The 21,108-nt window shown below is 34.7% G+C and overlaps 1 protein-coding gene across 2 annotated transcripts; it reads right to left on the bottom strand.

Annotated features, from left to right (window-relative positions):
• Positions 1–1,871: 1,871 nt before the first annotated feature.
• On the bottom strand, positions 1,872–21,013 carry RalGPS (Ral GEF with PH domain and SH3 binding motif). 2 transcript variants are annotated; one of them, XM_028318396.1, is made up of 12 exons: positions 20,752–20,812; positions 20,403–20,496; positions 19,874–20,007; positions 19,273–19,549; positions 18,251–18,414; positions 18,027–18,169; positions 14,866–15,076; positions 13,956–14,165; positions 5,656–5,793; positions 4,732–4,896; positions 2,919–3,056; positions 1,872–2,443 (listed from the first exon to the last, which is right to left on the bottom strand). In XM_028318396.1, exons 2-12 carry the CDS (start codon positions 20,469–20,471, stop codon positions 2,341–2,343), a joined length of 1,752 nt encoding a protein of 583 aa, XP_028174197.1. In that variant the 5' UTR covers positions 20,472–20,496; positions 20,752–20,812; the 3' UTR covers positions 1,872–2,340. The 2 variants fall into 2 exon arrangements, with proteins under 2 accessions (XP_028174197.1, XP_028174196.1); XM_028318395.1 differs by lacking the exon at positions 20,752–20,812 and adding an exon at positions 20,893–21,013 and having other exon boundaries at positions 1,873–2,443.
• Between the last annotated feature and the right edge of the window lie 95 nt (positions 21,014–21,108).

Genomic DNA, 21,108 nt, shown 5'->3' with positions numbered 1-21,108 from the left:
AGCTACGTACTCAAGCCCTACGAACGCTGCGTAGCGCACTATGTTCTTTAAGGCTAACACACGTTGTGTGGATAGCTACGTGCTTTAAACCTAACACACGTTAGCTACGTATTATAAGCCTAGCACACGTAGAGTAGCTTGCTACGTTCTTGAAGTCCAGCAGACGGAGTTCACTGCGTACTTTAAGCCAAACACGTTAATTGAGGCCACACCAAAATTTATCTTTGGCCCATTTCGGATATGCGTTATGGTGCGGCCTTAATGTGTACTTCATCATTCATTTTAAACTAAATTTAAACACACAACTTGTTTCGTTTTTATTGACAACGACGAATTGTAACGCGGTACGTATGATTGCCCGGACGGACTTTTACACAATATAATTTTAGGGTTTCGAGATTCAATACGAAAACAATACGACTCGCGTACTAGCATGGCCCGGCTGAAAACAAATACAAACGGGCTGATCACTGGTCAATTATTTACCTAAGGAGCCGTGGGCACTACTGGATAATAGCCGCAAGCGTTTGTTTTAAAATGGGCTTTCCCTCGATCACTTTGTACGCTCGCAACACAAAGTCCCAGACTACTCATAACAAGCTACAATTGTTGAGCAAGCGAGTCTCAGGTGCAATCGTTGTGAAAGCACCATGAGCGCAAAGCAACAAATGGAATAATGCAAACTCATTCGATACAAATGTCATACAAACTCCGTCGTCATATCCCCAATGGGTTCAAAGAGCTCAGATGATACGCATGCTTATTACAGTAACATTATTGTAGAAATTATATCACATTATGTGATGTATTATATACTTAAACAAACACTATCGCAGTTGAACTAAAAACTAAATGAGGCTAGTGATAAGATCTAATTAAAGACTTATTTCATTCAATATATACTTTTTAGACGCATATTTAAACCCTAATGTGTTCTTTATACGGGTCAATTTAACACGGAACATGACAAAGCAGTAGATTGAAAGTGTACTTAATATTTCTAAATTACATTATTGTGGATGTGTAGTAGTAGTGTTACTACCTACTCAAAAAACCGTGTGAAGTACTTGTGATGTGAGATTGAACTGTGTACAACAGCTATATCGACTTCCATAGACAAAGATCTTGCACTATTGGCTATTATTTACTCAGCTATTAATAATGCCTTCTTATTTTTACTATAATCAACAAACGCATACCAATGAATACCTTGTCACGGTTCTAGTCTATGGTCACTTTTTAGAATATTATATTGATAACATTGTCAAATACTATCCTAGTCATCTACAGACACATGTAATCACAATACTTTTTCGTATCAGTTTTGCGTTAATTTGGTTAACAATTAAAATTAAGTTGCAAAATAGATAATGATAAATGTCATGGATTTAATACTAGGAAAAAATAACATGGAGTATTTATAATAGGTATAAAACGTTCCCCTTACTTCGTTTTATTACTTAGGGGCTAGTTACATAACAATAAGTGTACATATAGATTCAATTTAATGGCACATGACAACACTGTTAACTGTCATGAGTAAATGAGATATAAGTACAGAATATGGGCTCAACCCAAAACTTTAACATGTAAAAAACTTGCTTCAAGATCAACCGGGATTGCCCAAAGATATTAAAATATCTTTACGACTTTATATGTATAATAAAATACTTAGGGGTAAAAAGATCCTTAAGTTGCCCTAAAGTTATACTTTCATTAGATTACATGTTTAAAAACTAAACTCCTTTTAAAAAAATAGACTTCAATCTGTGTACCTACATTGCAAATTGAGAACTGATAATAAAAAAAGCAATATTCTAATACTTACCTCTTATTTTATATGAATATTATAAAAAAATAGTTACCTAGTATTACTATTTTGACGAGTTGAATATTTTGTATTTTATTTATTTCTTAATTTGTAATCAAATTTAAAAGAATAGTGCAGTTGAGAAAATTATAAATAATATCGAGGCGAATAAATTTTAAATCGTGAGAGTACATTTATGTGTGAATTAAACGTTCAATGCTATAATTTTTTATATGTATAGATAATCGTCGTTAGTTGTGCACAAATGTTTGTTATGATGTAATAACAGTAAAATAATAACTGTGAAATGACTATAAAGTAAACACCAATTTACCGGTGGTAACAACCCTTAATGTAAACAATAAATATTTGTTGTTCATGATTAGAGAAGCGTGTGTGCCTAATATATTGTATTAGGCACATTACAAATGTTTGTTATCAGTTGTTCAGATATAGGTACGCTATGTTTCTATGGTTGGATCAAAGTACATATAATTTAAGTACATACGTACTGCTGTAGAGGTTTTCGGCTACTCGAAAGACATGAGGTTGGCGGGCAAGGGTTTCACTATTTTGTTCGTGACTTCTTCGATCTTCGTCACCCATTGTTTGGCGGTTGATTCGGAGCCAGTTCTAGAACAAGCGGAATATTTAAGTTCCTTTTAAGTACCACAAGTTGGTCGCGAAAGTTTGTTCTTCAGCTGCACTTAAAAGGACATAGACATGATACAATTTATTTATTGTGGGTATTCATCAGGCAATATTTGTTTGTTTGATGTCAACGTATTTGGCTTCTAAATAATACACGACAGCGCGTCCTTTGACGGAAACAAATGCTAAACCATTCCTCTAATTGCGTCACTTAGCAACACGTTGGGCTTCACCTTTTACATGATAATTGTTGCATAAAAGGTACACCTTAAAATATAATGAAGCCCCAAAAGATTTGTCAGAACTAATGAACGGTTACAACTGGATTCTGAAAACTTAACTACGTCTTCGAAAGCATTTAAACCTAAATCATTCCAATATCGATTCAATTACTCACTGTCCACAGTCCAAGTTTAGTTGGAAACTACTTCTGAAACGGCAATTCCGCATTACTTACTTGAACTTGTATAGAGTTCCGGAGTGGTGGTTGACCAGTTGGAAAGCGTCCGCCGCGTCTACGTCGCACCACGAAGCTATCCAGCCGTCCAACGACAGAACTTTGCAACGCTCGATGCGAAAATCACTGCGGTTTGTCCTGTTAAAACAGTACACTATAAAACACTCGAGTTTCGCAATATGTATATCTTTAACGTACTCGTAAAGCGCGGCTCGCGCGGTATTACTTATTGATAACTTATTATTTTTTTATTATAATGTTATGGGTTTTGTTTATGTACACTTCCAGATCTACGGCATTAGAGGCACAGACAGAAACTAATTAAAGAAGAAATAGAGTCGAGATAAAATCCAAGTTCGAAAATGTAAAAGCATTTAGAGAATTCTCATTCTAAAACATCATGTTTATCCTCGCTTTTACCGCGAGTACGAGTGACAAACCCAATTAACGTGCTAACTAGAGGCGTGGTAAATAACCAAGAAGCTAAAAGAACACTAAAGATGCGCATGAAAAGAAAGATGGCCCAAATGGCGCTATCGTGAAAGGCCACCTTTTGGGCCACAGCAGACATGCTACTTTTAGCATCGGCAATGGGCGACTTTGCGACTGTATCGATACAACATCGTGATTCCGCGAATTCATGCGTTCGGACGCGGTATCAGAATCGCGCGCTTTAGTGACTATCCATGTAGCATCGCGATTTCGCAACTTCATGCATTCGGACCCGGTATCGGAATCGCGCGTTTTAGCGACTGCTGTCATCGCAGCGTCGAGCTTCCGAAAAGAGTCTCGATCGCCGCGTTTGGCGTTGTGCTTGGCGTGAAATATGTGGTCGCTGCATTCTGGTTCTAAAAAGCGGCTAATTGCCGATTGCCGATGCTAGAAGTAGCATATGTGCTGGGGCTTTAACGACCTAAATTGCTTCAAATACTTAGTATGTAGAAGGCTCCGTGAACTCGCGTCAACGCGGCGCGGTGCCTCATAATTTATTTAGCGGCAGTTGCCCACCCTCGTCACTTGCAAAATCTAGGTATTCGTGGGAACCTAAACTTGTGGCACTTAGTACGAGGTGTCAGCTGTTTATATTCCAAAAGGCCTAGCAAATACAATTTGTCGTATTAACGCCATTAAACGGCTTTTACGAACTCCACAGGTATTCATCAAACAAGATGGTTACGTAAATCAAAGATAGACTTAGTTAAATGTTGTTTGTTCGATGATAGGGCAATGTTAAAAGGCACTAATTAATTATAAATAACATGTATTTACTATTCAATAAAGTATACAGAGATAATAATGGGTAAAGTTATTAAAATTTTAATTTGACTACTCATAAATTATGTTTCGGTAACGCAGAAAGCTGACAATGATGACATCTTTAAAATCTTACTAATATCAAAAATGCGAAAGTTTGTATGGATGTCTAGATATCTGGATGTTAACATGTTTGTTAGGTACTCTTTCACGCAAAAACTACTGAACGGATTTTGATGACTCTTTACAGTATCATTATTAATAATCTTTGACAAACTACATTTCACGCGGGTGAAGCCGCGGGCAAAGTCTAGTCAAAAATAAGTGTGGACTAAATGAATTACGAGTAGGTAAATATTTACAAAATTTAGCTCTTAGGTAGTCTACTAATGCTCTGAAACAAACATTTGGCTTGTGCTGAGAAAAAGCGCTGCACAAAATTCAGAAACGTTTAACGTAAAAGATTATATAGATACGAGGGAACGTTCGCCGCGAGCTTGTAAGCAGCTTACTTCATAAGAGCATTGGAAATAATATCAATTCAACACTTCAGACTTACCCTTTGAAGGATTTCGACGCATAAAAAACAAGTATGTTTCCAGATATCTGCAGCCAATATCTCTGCCAGGATGATAGTGATATTTTTCTGCCATCTTTTGTGATAGTTTTCCTTCGGACGAAGCCTTGGAAGTCGCATTCCAATGGCTCAGATCTCGATAAATTGCTGAAAAGAAAATGCAGATGACGTTTTCGCACAAAAAAGTATTTTAAAAAAAGTTGACAAGCGTAGTGGGCATTTTTCGCTTCGACAGAGCCGAATATCCGCCGCGCGAGGTTTTTTTGACGGCGCCTCAGGCCATGTGCTGGGAACTTGTCCATTTTGTCATTTTACTACGGCATTAATCTACTTTCGGCTCTCACCAAAGCATGGGAATTCACTTGTGGCAAAATTACACACAAAATTGACTGAGCTTTTCCGGACTTCGGCACAATTAACAAAATCAGCGTCCATTTAAATTTTAAGTTTACACATTGTTCATGTATAACATAATCCCATCAAAAACAATACTTGTCAAAAAAACCAAGCCTCGCAACTCAGTTGTTCTACGGTATAAAGTTGTGAGATCCATGTAATACCAAGTCCAGGCCAGGAAATCTTTAACGTTTTACATAAATATATTGACTTGGCCATCGCACTAAATAATTTAATTTACACGTGTTTTCATGATTAAAATTGACCGCGCTTAGTTTGTGTTAATCGAGTTTAAAGACAGACTGCTATAAGTAGGTACTGCTGTATGGATTTTTATGTCATTTCGCCAAAAGAATAATGGGATTACTTACCTAGTTAAAATTAATTACTTTGCTAAACTAATCCATAGTAAACTATTACAAATGAACCGGAAAACTTATTTTTACAACCACGCAGATATATGCGGCATAAATAATCAAATCGTCTCTGATAGTCATACTGCGCGCTTACCTATGAGGCAGGGACTGCGACATTTTGTCTCCCGCCACGGAGCCTGGCGACTCCAATAACGTGTCGTCCAGCAAATTGACTGAACCGGCTGGAGTCTTCTCGTCAACTTTTTCCTCTGTATGACTCTTGCCGAAGATACTGCACAAAAAATTGGTCTTATTTATAAAAGAACTAGCTGCCGCCCGCGACTATGCACGCGTGGACCCCGTTTTACCCCTTAAGGGTTTCGTAAAACCCGTTCTTACTGGAACTCTACGTTCTCTATAAGGAACCTACCTGACAAATTTCAAGTTTCTCAGATTTCGTTATTAATAAATGAGTGGTATGATATCTCACTGATTAATAAGAAATCTGAGAAATTATGGAATCACAATTACAGACACTAAAATAGGTATATTTTCCACTTTGTCACAGCAATGTTAACTAGTAAAAAGTTTATTTTGAGTAGACTTCGTTCGTTGCATAGGATAAGCTTGCCCTAATTGACTTTAAATGGCATGTTTAGATTTAGGCTTATCGCCAGAATAACTCTAAAAGGAGATCAACATTTTAACAGTATACTGTTAACTTTCTGTATAGATCTGCCAATTTACTCAATATGCTTAGGTACATTTTGGTAAACTAACCATAATTTAAATCATTATGGAAAATTAATTGCTGAAGATTGGTATTTCGTCTTATGCTGGTTTTATAATATATTCAATCCTAATCCAAATCCGTCCGTCAACTGTCAAATTTTAATATGTTTTTGGTCAAAATATAGACGGTTTTCGAAGTTTTATTCTTTATATGACTATTTAAACAATATTAAAGTAACCGCATCTAAAACAGATTCAAATTTGACGGTTAAAATCCCAATTTGGACAAGGATTGAGTATGGGAAACGGGCGTTAGACAACAAAATAATTTTCCGGAAGGCAGTGTTTTAAAGCATGTCCAATTTCGTGTAATAATGACGCTGTCATGTTTTGTCACTTACCAACTGCACAAGTTAACACTTTAACAGCGTAAAGAAAAATATGCTTCACTGGTTACGAACCTTTTAGAATTTTGAATAAAGTTCAAAATATGGTGGCAACTATCCAGCAACCACCAGATAAAAGGAGTTAGTTTCAAACTAGCTAGCAATTGAGTAAGCGAGTGTCAAACTTTCAAGCCCAACTTTAAACTTGTATGTTTAATATTTATTAACAGGTGTCATAAGTCGTCCGTTCTTTATACCAACTTGTTTGAAACCAACTTTGAGTGAGTTTGAGAATGCTTAACAATAATTCTCGTACCAGAATTAGCTAGCAATTTCTAAATCGCTGTGTCTACAGTGTTGCGGATTTACGAGGCGCTCTATGCTTTAGTGTTGCAGTGGCGTTTCAATATCAAGTGGATCGCGCACCGCGACGTAAGACAAGCAAGCTGCTCCAAGCCCCGGAGCTTATTACGAGCCCGACACTGTTTACTGAACGCTTTACTACACCTGCTCTTTGTTGTATCCGACCAACAGAGCCTTATTCTGGACCAGAGACCACTTTGGTTTCTATATTGTTCGTCGAGACCATTAAAAATCCTTATTTAAAAAACTAAAAATATCTAAAAATAAGTATTATTTAATTTGAAAAAGAAGTCATATTTATTTAAAAAAGCAACTAAGTACATTTATATCAAATCAATGTGATTTTTGAGCTTGCACCCCTGCTTTATAGTCTCACCGAGCTCGCATATAGAAGGGAAAGCCGAAATGCGCTTGTGGCTGTCAACGGGTTAATATTATGCAATTTCAGTTTTAATAGGCTATCTTATAGTTTTTAAGAACTAACCCATATTATTTGATGGAATAAGCTGGTAGACAAACGTCAAGTAATATTTCTTTCACACTTATTATTATAATACTAGCGGCCGCCTGCGACTTCGTACGCGTGGATCCCGTTTTTTTACCCCCTTCATATTATAATCTTACGCGGTTTAGATTTTTTCATAAAAATGTTTTTTCCCGCTAACTCCCGTTCCCGTGGGAATTTTGCAATATCCTGTTGTAACTAAGCTTTAAGTTTACTAAGATACCTGCATGCCAAATTTCAAGCGTCCAACTTAAGCGGTTTAGATTTTTCATACAAAAGGATTTTCCCACTAATTCCCGTTCCCGTGGGAATTCTTAAGTAGGTATACTATAACCTGCCCAGGAGTACGAAGAATAATTGTACCAAGTTTCGTTAAAATCCGTCGAGTAGCTTTTGTTTCTATGAGGAACATACAGACAGACAGACAGACAGTCAAAAATTTTACTGATTACATTTTTGGCATCAGTATCGATCACTAATCACCCCCTGATAGTTATCTTGAAAATATTATTATATTTCATATACAGAATTGACCTTTCTACAGATTTATTATAAGTATAGATTTAAATTGAAGTTTTCTAGCTAAGTGCCGAGAGTGGAACAAACCACGCATACAAAGTGCAATAGTACACTGAGTTATTTATACAAAACCCTCTTAAATAAACTTTACCTTAAATTAGAAGTGAAATCTGTTACAGTGTATAACTACATACTAGTAAGCATTACTATACTAATGCCAGCGTGAATATAAATCATAATATTATCGGCATATTTTAATAATTAGTACACAAAACGTCTGTTATGTAAATCGTGTAAATGTTATGTAACATGTGATAGCAAATTAATGAATATGTACAAATCACTCGCAATACTATGACCAGTGTTGGAAGTGCGAAAAATGATATCTAGACGAAGCTAGCGCATGCCGGTATAGAACGAGTTTCAAGTTTGTATTTTTAATCATTTACACCAGACATAATCATACTTATAATTCCCTAAATTAAATTGAAAAACGCACTCAAAAATAATCTAATATATTTGTTTAGATAAATACAGGCAAATTTTTTCAAGACTCAAAAAATTTCTTATGGCCAGCGGATTTGAAAGGATACATTTTAGGACTTAATTAAATGAATACAATTTTTTGAAAATTGTTGCCAAGCAATCCGCTGATCACAATTACATCTCTATCAGGCTCTATGTATGGAAAAACATTACGGTTTTTATCAGCGAGATTATTAATGCCACGTTTCTTTAATCCCTGCATTGTGTTAGCATCTGCATCTAATTAAATTCTACACCAATGTCTTCCGCTTCATTGGCTTGACTTTGATCAGGCGATTAACATTCTTCTGATAAATTCACCCCTTTCAATTGGAAAATAACAAAGAAGAAGAAAAATAACTACGCCGGGCATTTAAATATTAAATAGCAAGAAGCTTCTCTAATAGAATTTGTATTTTTTGCAACGCTCGAGCGACCCCGAGCTAAAGCAAAGAAAACAAACGCCAAACAGCTTATTCAGTATCAGGAACAAACTTTAAAAATCGGATACTATCGTAACTTAAGGAAGTTGAAGCTCAGCGGTTTAAGCGTTAAAGATAACAAGGTTTAAGCAAAATGTCCATAGTGGAATATTTTATTTGATAGTGCTACTAATACGTGGGACACTATTTAAGTTGTGAGCCTAACTATGAAAACAAAGTAGTTTATTATTAAAATGGTATTGATTGCGTTTATTGGTATTGTCTTTCATGATTTATGTACTTTTTAATGTGTCCGAAACACTTTTCATAGCATTTTTTCCACTCAGCTTGAGGCACCTCCAAAGCATGGTTTTTGACCGCACCGACAGTTGCTTCTGGCTACATAAATCGCTGTTCACGCATTTAATTTTAATATATGGGTACCAAAAGAAGTGTTTAGATTCCAAGCAAGAATTTTGTAGCGTTGGACCTGTTTATTTCATATTTTGAGTGTTCAAATAGTCAGTTGTTTGACGAGACGTGTAAAAGCTCACATTTTCGTCACGAATGGCGATTCGACTATGCTGGTCAGTTTCCCTTATTAAACTGAAGACTTTTGGAAAAAAAGTGGCTGTTTACTATTAAGAATTAACCATTCTAAATTTCTCTAGTGACGTTTCTGTCATATAATCGGATATTTCGGAAAAATAGGCGACCGTAAGTTTCAAAGTGTTCCGAGCGCATGGGACTTTTGTTGGAATTGGTTCATCTTAAAACACCTCCATAGTCGATAGCTGTTTATTTTCAGGATCATTATGCATAGATCCTTAATTCGTCAACTGTCACAATTTTAAAAACGGCTTTTAAAGCTTTTTAAACGTATTTATCAAACATTTCCAAGGACTAAACGACACAAGCGTCCTATTGAGCGTTTGAAAAATTTTGTGACATCCAGCGAGAAAAAAACGTATTAACCATAATATGGTCATACAATATTTTATTACTGCTAGTGGAATTAATGCCTAGGATTATCTCAATCCTACGATACATCACATGATGAGGTTTATCTTCCATTTTTCTGACAACACCAATGTTTTCCGCCACTATTAGTCATTTTGGACGACTTTCGCAAAGTTCACTGGTGAGCCAATTACATACAATATTATACTTCTTAAACTAGCGTTTTACAATGGTAAAGGACAGATCTTTATCACCAAAAGTGAAATTTAGCTGACCGCTTCAGTTTTTTATTGATCAACCACGTCGAAAGTTATAATAAATCTTCGCGCGAAAATTTCCGCAAGTCAATTCCATGTTTTTGTAGTCAAGATAATTTTCAATTTAATGTTAATAATACAAAACGTGCTCAAATGATAAAAAGTTTTGAATAAGGTTGTAGTCAAAAATGTCAAACTTTTCATTAAAAGTATCAGATGTCGTCTAAAAATACGTTATGTTGTCGAGGCTCACAACTTAAATAGTGCCCTAGTATTATTACAATTATCATCGTAATAAAAATATAATAAATAAAAAACTTGTCAACTTTAATTGTTATCTTAAAAAATATTAGTTATTAATTATTTAATGATGTCCATAGGTTTTACAAAAGGACATCTTTAATTTCTGTATCAATAGTGGTCCATTTTTGTGGATTATAATTATAGAAACGGAATATTTAAAGGTTCTCGCACACTTTGATCAGAGATATAAGGACTTATTAGTCCTTATATTAATATCACACTGAGTCCTTGCATTGGGTCTAGATAGTTTCCAAAAAGCGCTAGAAAGCGTTAAGCATAATACAGGGTGTTGATTTCAATCTTCGCCATTTTTATTTAGGTGATCCATTATGTCTCATATAAACGCATTATCCATAAAAAAAAAATACAAACGAAAGTGGAATTTTTAGCGAATATTTTCCGTGCGACATCAACTGTAGGTACTGTGGCTCACAATACTGCAATAAGTTTACACTGCGGCACCATCGAGCTACGCGGATTGCTCGCTTATCATGTCGGATAGCCTACTGAAGGAAGGCACGTAAAGTAGGCAGTGTAAATAGGTATTTTTCTTTGACTAACTAAAGTTAAAGTTCGTTTTACATTTTTTAAGTAATTTTTTTTTACTGATTCGTTATCAGATTAAGCTTAATTAACTCCTTAAACATGGCGAGGAATGAAATCAACACCCTGTATATCGAAGATACCCCAAATTACGACAAAGTACGCGAAAGCTAAAAGGTCTAATAAATATTGGAAAAAACACACAAACTTTACACGATCTACAGTTACGTTCGTATCGTTCGTTACGCAGTCTATTCGCAATTAAATTGATACAAGAACAACCTAAATACCTAGAAATCTAAAAGAGAACTATGAATGGACTATTAGACAGCACAAGTTTACATAGATCGAGCCACAAGTAGATATTCAATTACGTCCTAACGAACAATCCTAGCAAAATCAAAGATCGGCAATATAATACGTATACTACATATACATTTTATATAAAAAAGGGGGCAAAAGAGCTTGTAGGTCATCTGATGGTAATCACCACCATTGATATTCGCAATACGCGAATATTAAGCTCATAGCAGACTTATCAACTCGGTAAGGGATCAACACCGTATCGCCGTTTCATACAAAGAACATTGACCGCCTCGAGTTGATACGATTACAATCCCTTTCCAAATCCCAAAAGATGTAACTCTGTCGATGCAGGCGCACAAAGACTCGTATTTGGCCAAAGGAATGGAGAAAGAAGATATAATATCCCTAAGGAAGTTATGCGTCATGGAGCGATGACTCAATTACGCAGCCTAGCTTTGTGGTTTGCGTACCGTTTACCGAAAATTAATTATAGGTTAGATAATTGCTACGATTCTTGGAAAAAAGTGGCGGCTATAGAAGAATTTCTTATAAGCTGCTTGCAAGGTTTGCATTTTGCTACAAGGCAAAGAGGAAAGAAGAAGACTTCACTATCTATCAAAAGCAGGCAAAACATAGAAACAAATGATTGTCTTTAAAATATTATATTGCCATTTAAAGTAAGTACTAGTCAAGGGTCGGTCAAACTAACGCGTGCAGTCTGTGTGCGCGATGGCGTACATGATGACGATCAGACAGACGTGTATGAATTCGTAGCAATGAATTCACATCAACGCGTCCTGTCATTGGCCAAAGCGATGTATGCAGGGCCTGCACGCAGCGTTCGGAGATCAGGAGGCGTAGTGTGAGTTTTCTTCAAACGGATTCAATATCGAATGCGTAAAAAAGTGACATTAAATGTATGACGGATTGTGCAGCGCCCCGAGTGGAAACTTTCAAGTACTAAAATCTTCATATTTTTTTTAACGCAGTCGACATCGTATGCGTACGACGTAAACACAACACTAATAACGCCCCAAGCCCCCCTAGACAAAACGCACTTTTTGATCGAATCGAAAATCGAATCCGTCAAAACTCCATACAAAAAAGGGGCTTTTCGACCACTTTTCGACTGGTTTGCGATTATAATTTGCACTTTGTCTAGACCCACAGATCTCGCTTTGTATTTTGACGTTTCCGATTTTAAAATGGCGGAATTTTTTCATGTTAAATGTCTGGAACACGAACGCGGCAGTGCACGCAGACTGCACGCGCAGGTTTGGCCCAACCTTTAGACTACATTTTCGAAAATCGTTAATATTATAACCACATAATATGCAACAGCATTTGCGTTGATGTGCTGTCGTGAGCACAGTTTTCATTTTTTTCTTAAACTTAATTATGCCAACGATCAAATTTATCTTCACTCTAGTAAGTCTTTAAGCTTTCTATCTACTCTGCTAAAGGAAATAAGTATCTTAACGATAGTCTATAGAGGTCGACTAAAGCAATATTTCATTTGAGAACCTACAGATAGTCTTATTGCTATCTTATAACTTGAGTTCTTTATGCCTGGAAAGCTTTGTTTCTTATCATACAATAAATTAAAGCATCTAACATTCACCACAATTTCTTTAAACTAAACGTTCATGTGATAGATAATAACATAACACTTTATTTACAGCTAATTAAAACTAAAATCATTTCTTAATATTCGAGAAGTTAGTTTCTGTTTCTGTCTGCAATGGAGCTTCGCTTTGCGCCATCGTCTCACACAACCAACGCAATGTACAAGTAGCGCAAATAAAAAGTAACATTCCTAAAATATTTAATAATGTGGACTAACAATAAAGAAGACATATTGAAAATTTCATAAGTAATAAGGGAATGCAGTGCATGTTATTATTACAAAACCTGTTTTATTTTTAATCAACATGCAGCATTCGTTAAGGTGTGATCGAATGTTTAATGTGAAATCCAAAATGCCTTCTTCTTCACATTTCAGTAAAATTCACGAGCATAAAACATGCTATTGCCTACATATGCCATATCTATGTTATTAATATAATAAATACTTATATTAATTTATGATCTACCACAATACAAGCCATCTTGTTCATCAACCATAATAAAGAACTCACCCCACACCAAAATTGACCTTGTGAAAATTTCTTGGCAAGCTCGCACTACGAAACCTAGTACCGATCGCAAGAAAAAAACATACCGTTTATAATTGAAACGTCAAACATAAATTAAAACATGATTATGTCTCTGGTAGCAAGAACCATTTTAATCGGTCGAATTTTAATAGATTTTTTAATTGTGTGTTTGTGTCCAAGTGTACACAATGTAGACAAGAATAGGCAAAAGATTAGTAGACAGATCAGGGAGATTAGTAAACAAAACGCCAACCAGATATAATAAACTTAATTAAAATATCTATTGAATTTAATAACAGATTTTAAACAGTTTGAAAGTAAAAATTATATCTGTTTAGGTTCTTCATAAATTCAGTAAATGTGTAAAACAAAGGAGTGTTAACTCAAGTGACAGTGAATTTATTGGAAGTACGATAGGATAGAGCTCTACTAATGTAGTAGCGATGGCATGGGTGTTGTTATACAAAGCTTACTTACTTGGAACCTAGAGAGCGACACTTTCTGTGTGTTGGGATAAACTTAGATTGGTTGTATGTGCCTTGCAGTCTTAGGGAGCCGGAGCCGAGTCGGTGCGAGGGCGACAAAGTATAAGGTGTTGTTAGACCCTGAGGCGCCGTCTCTTTGACAGATTCTTTCGAACCAGCGCAGCTGCCGATCGGTGAGGGCGGCTCCAACTTGAGCGATAACCTGAAACAGTAACAATGGTGAGAAGACAACAATAATAAAGAGTGAGCGCGCCACAGCATGAGATATTTTATGTTCGAATATTATAGCTACAAACTAGATCCTACCGCAGGATAGTCGCATTATCATACTAAATCTGGTTTTAAGTGCAATTATCCATCATATAATTTTCGATACAGTTTACATAACTATCATTCGCTGTATGCACGCTCTATTATGCGCTTTTTTCAACGATAAAATTAAAGAATCTTCAATCTTTTACAATTTATTTTGACGAACTTTCTTCTCATCTAAATTTTCAACTGCACAAATCCTTATCGCGGTGCGGCTTTGACAGCTAGTTCAAACAAGGCTGCAACGCAAACGGAATGCAACTGTAAAGGTAAAAGCAGACAGAAAGCTTTATCTCAAACGCAAGTCAAACGCTTCACGAACATTTGCTGTGTTTTAGTAAAAAAATAAGGTGTTCGGACTTTTAATGGAAAGTGCTTAAATTCATTGTTTCGTCTTTGATTGCGTATGAACTTTACCGCGATACCGAATTGCACTTCAACTGGAGCGTGACTGGAGTGTGGTTTAGAGATGTAACGCGAATGAATTAGAGATATTATAAATTAGCGCAATCAGGGCCCTGGAGTCCATCTTAATCGTTTATTCCATTACTAGCGCGGACTAGTTTACCTTTACAACCAAAACATCTTACTTGTATTGATCATCTTCAAGGAACTTCTGTAGTTCTTCTATATACCGGACGCTGTTTAGGTAAGTGGCTACATGTGGGAGAGGCAGTATGTCGTATTCTGAGGTCTGGTAGCGTTCCAGCGCCTTTAAAACTACCGCCATCTTGGCGATGCGGTGCGGCGACCCGGCCGGGTGCGCAATATCAATATACACCAAGTCCGTTAGGAATATACCTGCAAATAATTCACTCGTTTATTTCACATCAAACATTATTACATAGCTGTTTATGGTCAATACATGTCTCGGTAGACTAGTAATCGGTATTTAAAAGGGAGTTTGTATATCTCAGCCAATTAAATGAAACGAGGCTCAAAACTCAGATTAAACTCGTGTGATAATTTTAATGTTGCCCCCTCCATCCCCCTCGAATTCAATTTACTAATTATAGTTCCTAAATAAGGAATTGCTGATAATAGATTTTTAATAAGAACTAACTAAAATTTTTAATTCCTGTTGGAACATCAATAATTATTGTTGCTGAAGTAAAGTAAGCTCGTGTATCAATATCTATTCCTACTGTAAATATATGATGAGTTCATACTCATACTTATTTTTTTATAAAAAATATACAGGGTGGCCAAAACAGTGAGGTCTAAAAGAAAAATTTAGATTCCTTACATCAAGGTGTACCTAAATCACCCCCATGTATATTATACGATTGTGCTTAGTTTAGGAGATAGAGTTAATTTTGTGATATTTTAAAATTTTATGACCTAGTAGGCTTTAAACATTTTTATCTTTTTTTTGGGTTGACTTTTTTCAGATTTCTTTTTTTCGACAGATTTGTTATGAATTGCAGATGTTTGAAAAAAATAATCACCTTCCTATCTTTGATTCAAGATACAAAAGTTTTGCTAGAAACATTAAATTATGCTTTTATCAGAACACTATCAAATTTTCAACTTAAAAGTTTAAGTAAAAAAAAGAACTTCCATAGGTCCAAAACCATTTTAAAAACTGCGCCGTTTCCTGAACATTCATAATAATACAAAAAAACATGTACTTAATAGTATTATTATGAATGTTCAGGAAACGGCGCAGTTTTTAAAATGGTTTTGGACCTATGGAAGTTCTTTTTTTTACTTAAACTTTTAAGTTGAAAATTTGATAGTGTTCTGATAAAAGCATAATTTTAATGTTTCTAGCAAAACTTTTGTATCTTGAATCAAAGATAAGAAGGTGATTATTTTTTTCAAACATCTACAATTCATAACAAATCTGTCGAAAAAAAGAAATCTGAAAAAAGTCAACCCAAAAAAAAGATAAAACTGTTTAAAGCCTACTAGGTCAAAAATTTTTAAAATATCACAAAATTAACTCTATCTCCTAAACTAAGCACAATCGTATAATATACATGGGGGTGATTTAGGTACACCTTGATGTAAGGAATCTAAATTTTTCTTTTAGACCTCACTGTTTTGGCCACCCTGTATTTAACCAATCACAGGCCAGAGTCTGTGATGATTCAAATAAACGACTTTCAGTTATACTTGTAATATTTGGCTATCCATAGACAGACAAGCGCGATGCGCCCTAGCGATGATGATAGGACATTACGTCATGAGCCTTGAATGGTGGCCATGCAGCATGCTACTGGGTTGATACTGCACTAAATGCATACTACAATTGATCCAAATGCAGTATGCAGATAAAATTAACACCGGACCATCCCGAGCGGTTTAAATAAATAAAAATACAGTAAATCAAAAGAATGTGAATCAGGTCTTTTATCAGTTTTGTCCTTATGAAAGTAAGTATGTTTGAAGTACATAAATAAGTTAATGTCGACATCTCCTATCGGAGACCAAGACACACTTTGAGTCGCTGAGCCATCGGAGTAAGGGCTTGTATACAAAAGTGCAAATCTGTGCGATATGAATTCGAATTCGCAACGCAAAACACTGGGTCACAAATTCCGAGTGGGAGTTTGTGGATTTTTTACGAGTTCTGTGTACATGCTCTATCTAAGTATGTTTGAAACAAGTTCAGCCACCCCGCATCGATCATATAGCCTGACCAGGAACATAAAAACCCTGGCATAGAGGCGCATCAATCGCATTTGATAGTGCAACACTGAGTACAGTCGTACCTGTGTTAAATTAATAGGCTAACTTTATTTATCAGGATTAAGGATTACGGGCTAATTTAATATTTTCATAAATTAACGAAAACATATTATTATAGGTAACCTGGTTTAAATAAATTAAATGAAACCATCAATCGAGCTAGTAGGATTTATTTTATTATTCATCAATAATCAAATTCAGAACTTGAATATTCAACTGCAATGTCTGCTCATGAACGCTTCAAACTCGGTACTTCTTTCCCAATTCCATAAAATTCAACACTTAGAAAGTGACAAAAAACTTTAAAATAGGTAGTTGAAACAAACCACAGCCAATTTTCATAGTGGACTGTACTATACGATAAACATGTCAGTCAATTTGACAACCTTTGTTGGAAACATTATTCAATGAAAATATTGTCCGAACCCTTGGTATTTCTCTTCGACAAATACTTTAACACATTGTGAACCACTATTCTTTCACGACTATAAAAAGATTTTAGCAATTTCATTCACAAAATCAATTGCGCACATTTAAAATAAAGTTTGTTTACACTTTGACAGCAATAGACTGACATGCAAGGTGACATGTCAATGAAGTTTTTAGTTATTGTTGCCATTAAAAGAAATTAGTACCATTAGATTTCCGCAACATGGCGAGGGTTTTTATGTTCCTGGTCAGGCTATACATGGAATATTTGTATTCAAAGGTATTAAAGTGACATATTCAATAGCAACGCCACCATTATATCCACAGTATAAATAAGCAAACAGAAATTTCGTTGTTATCTCTGTACAAATACACCTTGTGTCCCACCGTCATTAAACTGGGCCTTGTGTTTATGCACATATTTACACACAAATATAATTGCTTATTTATTGTTATGTAATTACACAGACCCAGCTTTCATAACGACCAAGTAATAAACATTTTTATTACATCTAATGAGTCAGAAATAAACCGATAATGAATGTTGACACACACAGCTTTCTGAAAAAACAAAGAAATCGCAGTAAACATAATATAAACTGTTATTGTTATCAATAACTATACTCACCGAGATAAGGTATACATGGCAATGCTATACTTTTCAAATATTCTCTCAGTGCAGTCCAGTTATCCTTCTCTCCAAACAACTCTGCCAGTTTATCAAACTGCTGCTTATCCTTTTTCGATAAGCATGCCCATGTTTTCGTCAACCTAACATTAGATAAAAAAAACGATAACGAATTTGTAACTTGTAACATTAAATAATATTATATTTAGTTTAGATAATCTTACCTATATATGCTAGCACATTGTAGTGCGGAAATAATAGCAAAAAGTGAATGCAAATTATTAAGATCATGTAACTTCTTTGCTGCTTTTATAAAATGTGCTAACGTTTCAGCTCTCCCTTTTGGCGATTGGCTATTTAATATTTCTTGTACGGTCCAGAAACTAACCTGTAATGAAATAAACACATTACAATTAAATACAAAAACCTAATCAGTTATGGGACTAAACCAACAGTAGTGCCTATAGCCCTAACATGATCTTTTACTATTTATTGAATATTTCAAATTTATTCATCGCAAAATACATGCACATAAATCGAGTTTTTATTTAACATAATGCACTCTGAAAGGTCACTGCAAAGTTATAATAAAATTATGCCTTTTGGCTACTTATAATATTGTTTTCTTCAGCCACCAAGTTGTTATTTTTTTGTCTTGTTAAATGATAACTAAAGATTTATAAAAATCCTAACACTGGTTAATCAATTAAATTGTACTATTAAGCTATTGCTACATAATTATTTAATTATTATATCACATAAAATCTGTCAGAACCTGTGCTAAGCACGATTGGAATGATCTCATTCGTATGAATGACTGTGTAATGTGAATGATTCGTATGAGTGGGTGTATACCCACAATAGTATTAAACAGAGCGACAGTATGTTAAAATGGACTGCTCTTGATGCAACCAATTCAATACAAAAAAATAACAGGGTCTTATTTGCAATTCAATTGCATGAAGCTGCCGCTGACATTGGGGTTCACTTACAATAATAAGGTGTCTGTCGCAGGAAATTTACCCACTTGAGTCAAATAGTCATAAGATTCTTTCGGAGGTGTGATTGAGTCTACCTATTTATTTTTCCTTTAATATTTGATATTTACACATAATAAACAAACTTGCTTTGCATCAATATTCGAAACAGTGGCTAAAATAATGTGTCTGGCTATCAAAATAGATAATAAATGAAATACATAAGAAAGTTGGCTTGTCTCTTAGGTATAGAATGAAAATATATCTACCCTATTAAACCTCTTCGTAAACGCGACAACATTAGGTGCAACTGTCAATTTGTTGAGCTTATTCCAGCCGCATGTAGTCAATTCCTCTGGTCTGATTGCTTTGAATGATGCCAAGTCCAACAATGTTAGCTGGTTAGCAATGTCTTCCGGTGTCAGTCTTAAGGCTGAACATACAATTTCATCCCATGATTGGTTTATGGAAGATGCTGCAGGCAAACTACTTGTTTTGTATTGGTATAAAGGATCATTTTGCCGATTACTCCCACTCTCTCCGAGACTGTAAACATTTTACAAATATGACACTTAAAATATAATTGATACTCGAAAAATATCATTTATTTCGCTTAATTACTATAATGATTGCTGGTAAAATTTCGCATTGCATGTATGTAGTTTTGAAAAGACAATGGGAAGCAAAACAGGAATTAAGCCAATCATGCTGATGTTTCAGGTTATTTGCCTGATATTTTGGATGTGTGAAACTCAAAACAAGCGTTGTATAAAAGTATGATCACATTAGTTCCCATTTCAAATCATAAAATAATTAAATACATTTTATTCCTTTCATTTATATTACGTTTTGTTATAGAGTGAAACTTACCCATAGTTATAGTAGCAAGCACAATCATCTTTGGGATAGTTTTGTTGGTTGTTAATCGGAGCATTAGTCATTTTTTTTACATTTTGCTTACATGATGAGTTATCCTCTAATGGCCAATTTTCTTCATCTTCATGCTGAAAAATACATGAAAATATTCATGAATACAGAATACATATTTCTGAATGACAAAAATATCGGGAATGGCTTAAATTCACAAAAATATGTTCTGGAAATTGATTTCTGTTTGATGTCTCATATTTTCTGGTTTTATTGATTTGTAAATCAAAATATTTTGGTACCCAATTAATTTGATTCTTTGGTATTTTTAGCTTTAAGGCAAAAAGCTTCTGTTAATTTGTACATTAAAGTTGCAGAAAAAAATGAACTAGGTAGGTAGGTACATGCAAATACTTTTTGATGCCAATCTATTCTATTCATAAACAAGGTATGCCTATCACTTTGTAATAATGCACATAACTTTTAATATAACTTAACATGTCATTTTATTTGATGTAAGATGAATACTTACCTCAACAATCCTCAATACAGCCAAACTATCGCTGAGAATATCCCGTGGCATATTCTGTCTGGTCAGCATAGAACAATCTATTTAACAATGTGGCCTAAAATAAGATTTGTTTTAAGTAAATCATTTAATAAAAGCATTATTTTACCATTTATTGGTAACTAAATATAAGCTTTTCAGCAAAAATTGCCGTTTTTTTTTTCATTCACTCTACCTACATCTTACATCCAATAAGGCTTGAGCCTTAGATTAATAAAACTAAGTCTTGAGCTTAGAAAGAGTTAATAAAAATTGTAGCATTAATTTAAACAACATTTGAAAAAATATATAAAGATTGAATAAGAAGACATACCAATCACACACTCATTTCAAAATAAATTGAAATAAATTAAATTACTTCTAAGAGGAGGATGACCTTCTATTGATTGTTTATTCAAGAAAAACAATTGGTAAAATAGATAATATGAACACTTTATTGTCTTTACAAACTTACCAAATGATGTGAGTGTATGATAACATGGTAATAACAACAGTAAAATTACAATCACAAGATTTTCTGAATATAGATGAGAGAAGATGAATAAAATCAAAAATGTACTGTGTAGATTGGCAAGTAAATGGCAAACATCAAATTTTTTTCGTTCAGAAATAAATTGAGTCAGATTTTAGATAATCATCGATATATCCTTTTTTAGTATGATGTAAAATC

This window comes from Ostrinia furnacalis, unplaced genomic scaffold, assembly GCF_004193835.3.
Source record: "Ostrinia furnacalis isolate ACB-3 unplaced genomic scaffold, ASM419383v2 OfSCF6815, whole genome shotgun sequence".
Taxonomy (NCBI): domain Eukaryota; kingdom Metazoa; phylum Arthropoda; class Insecta; order Lepidoptera; family Crambidae; genus Ostrinia; species Ostrinia furnacalis.
Note: the sequence above shows the minus strand (reverse complement) of the source record. Positions and strands in the feature narration are given on the sequence as shown.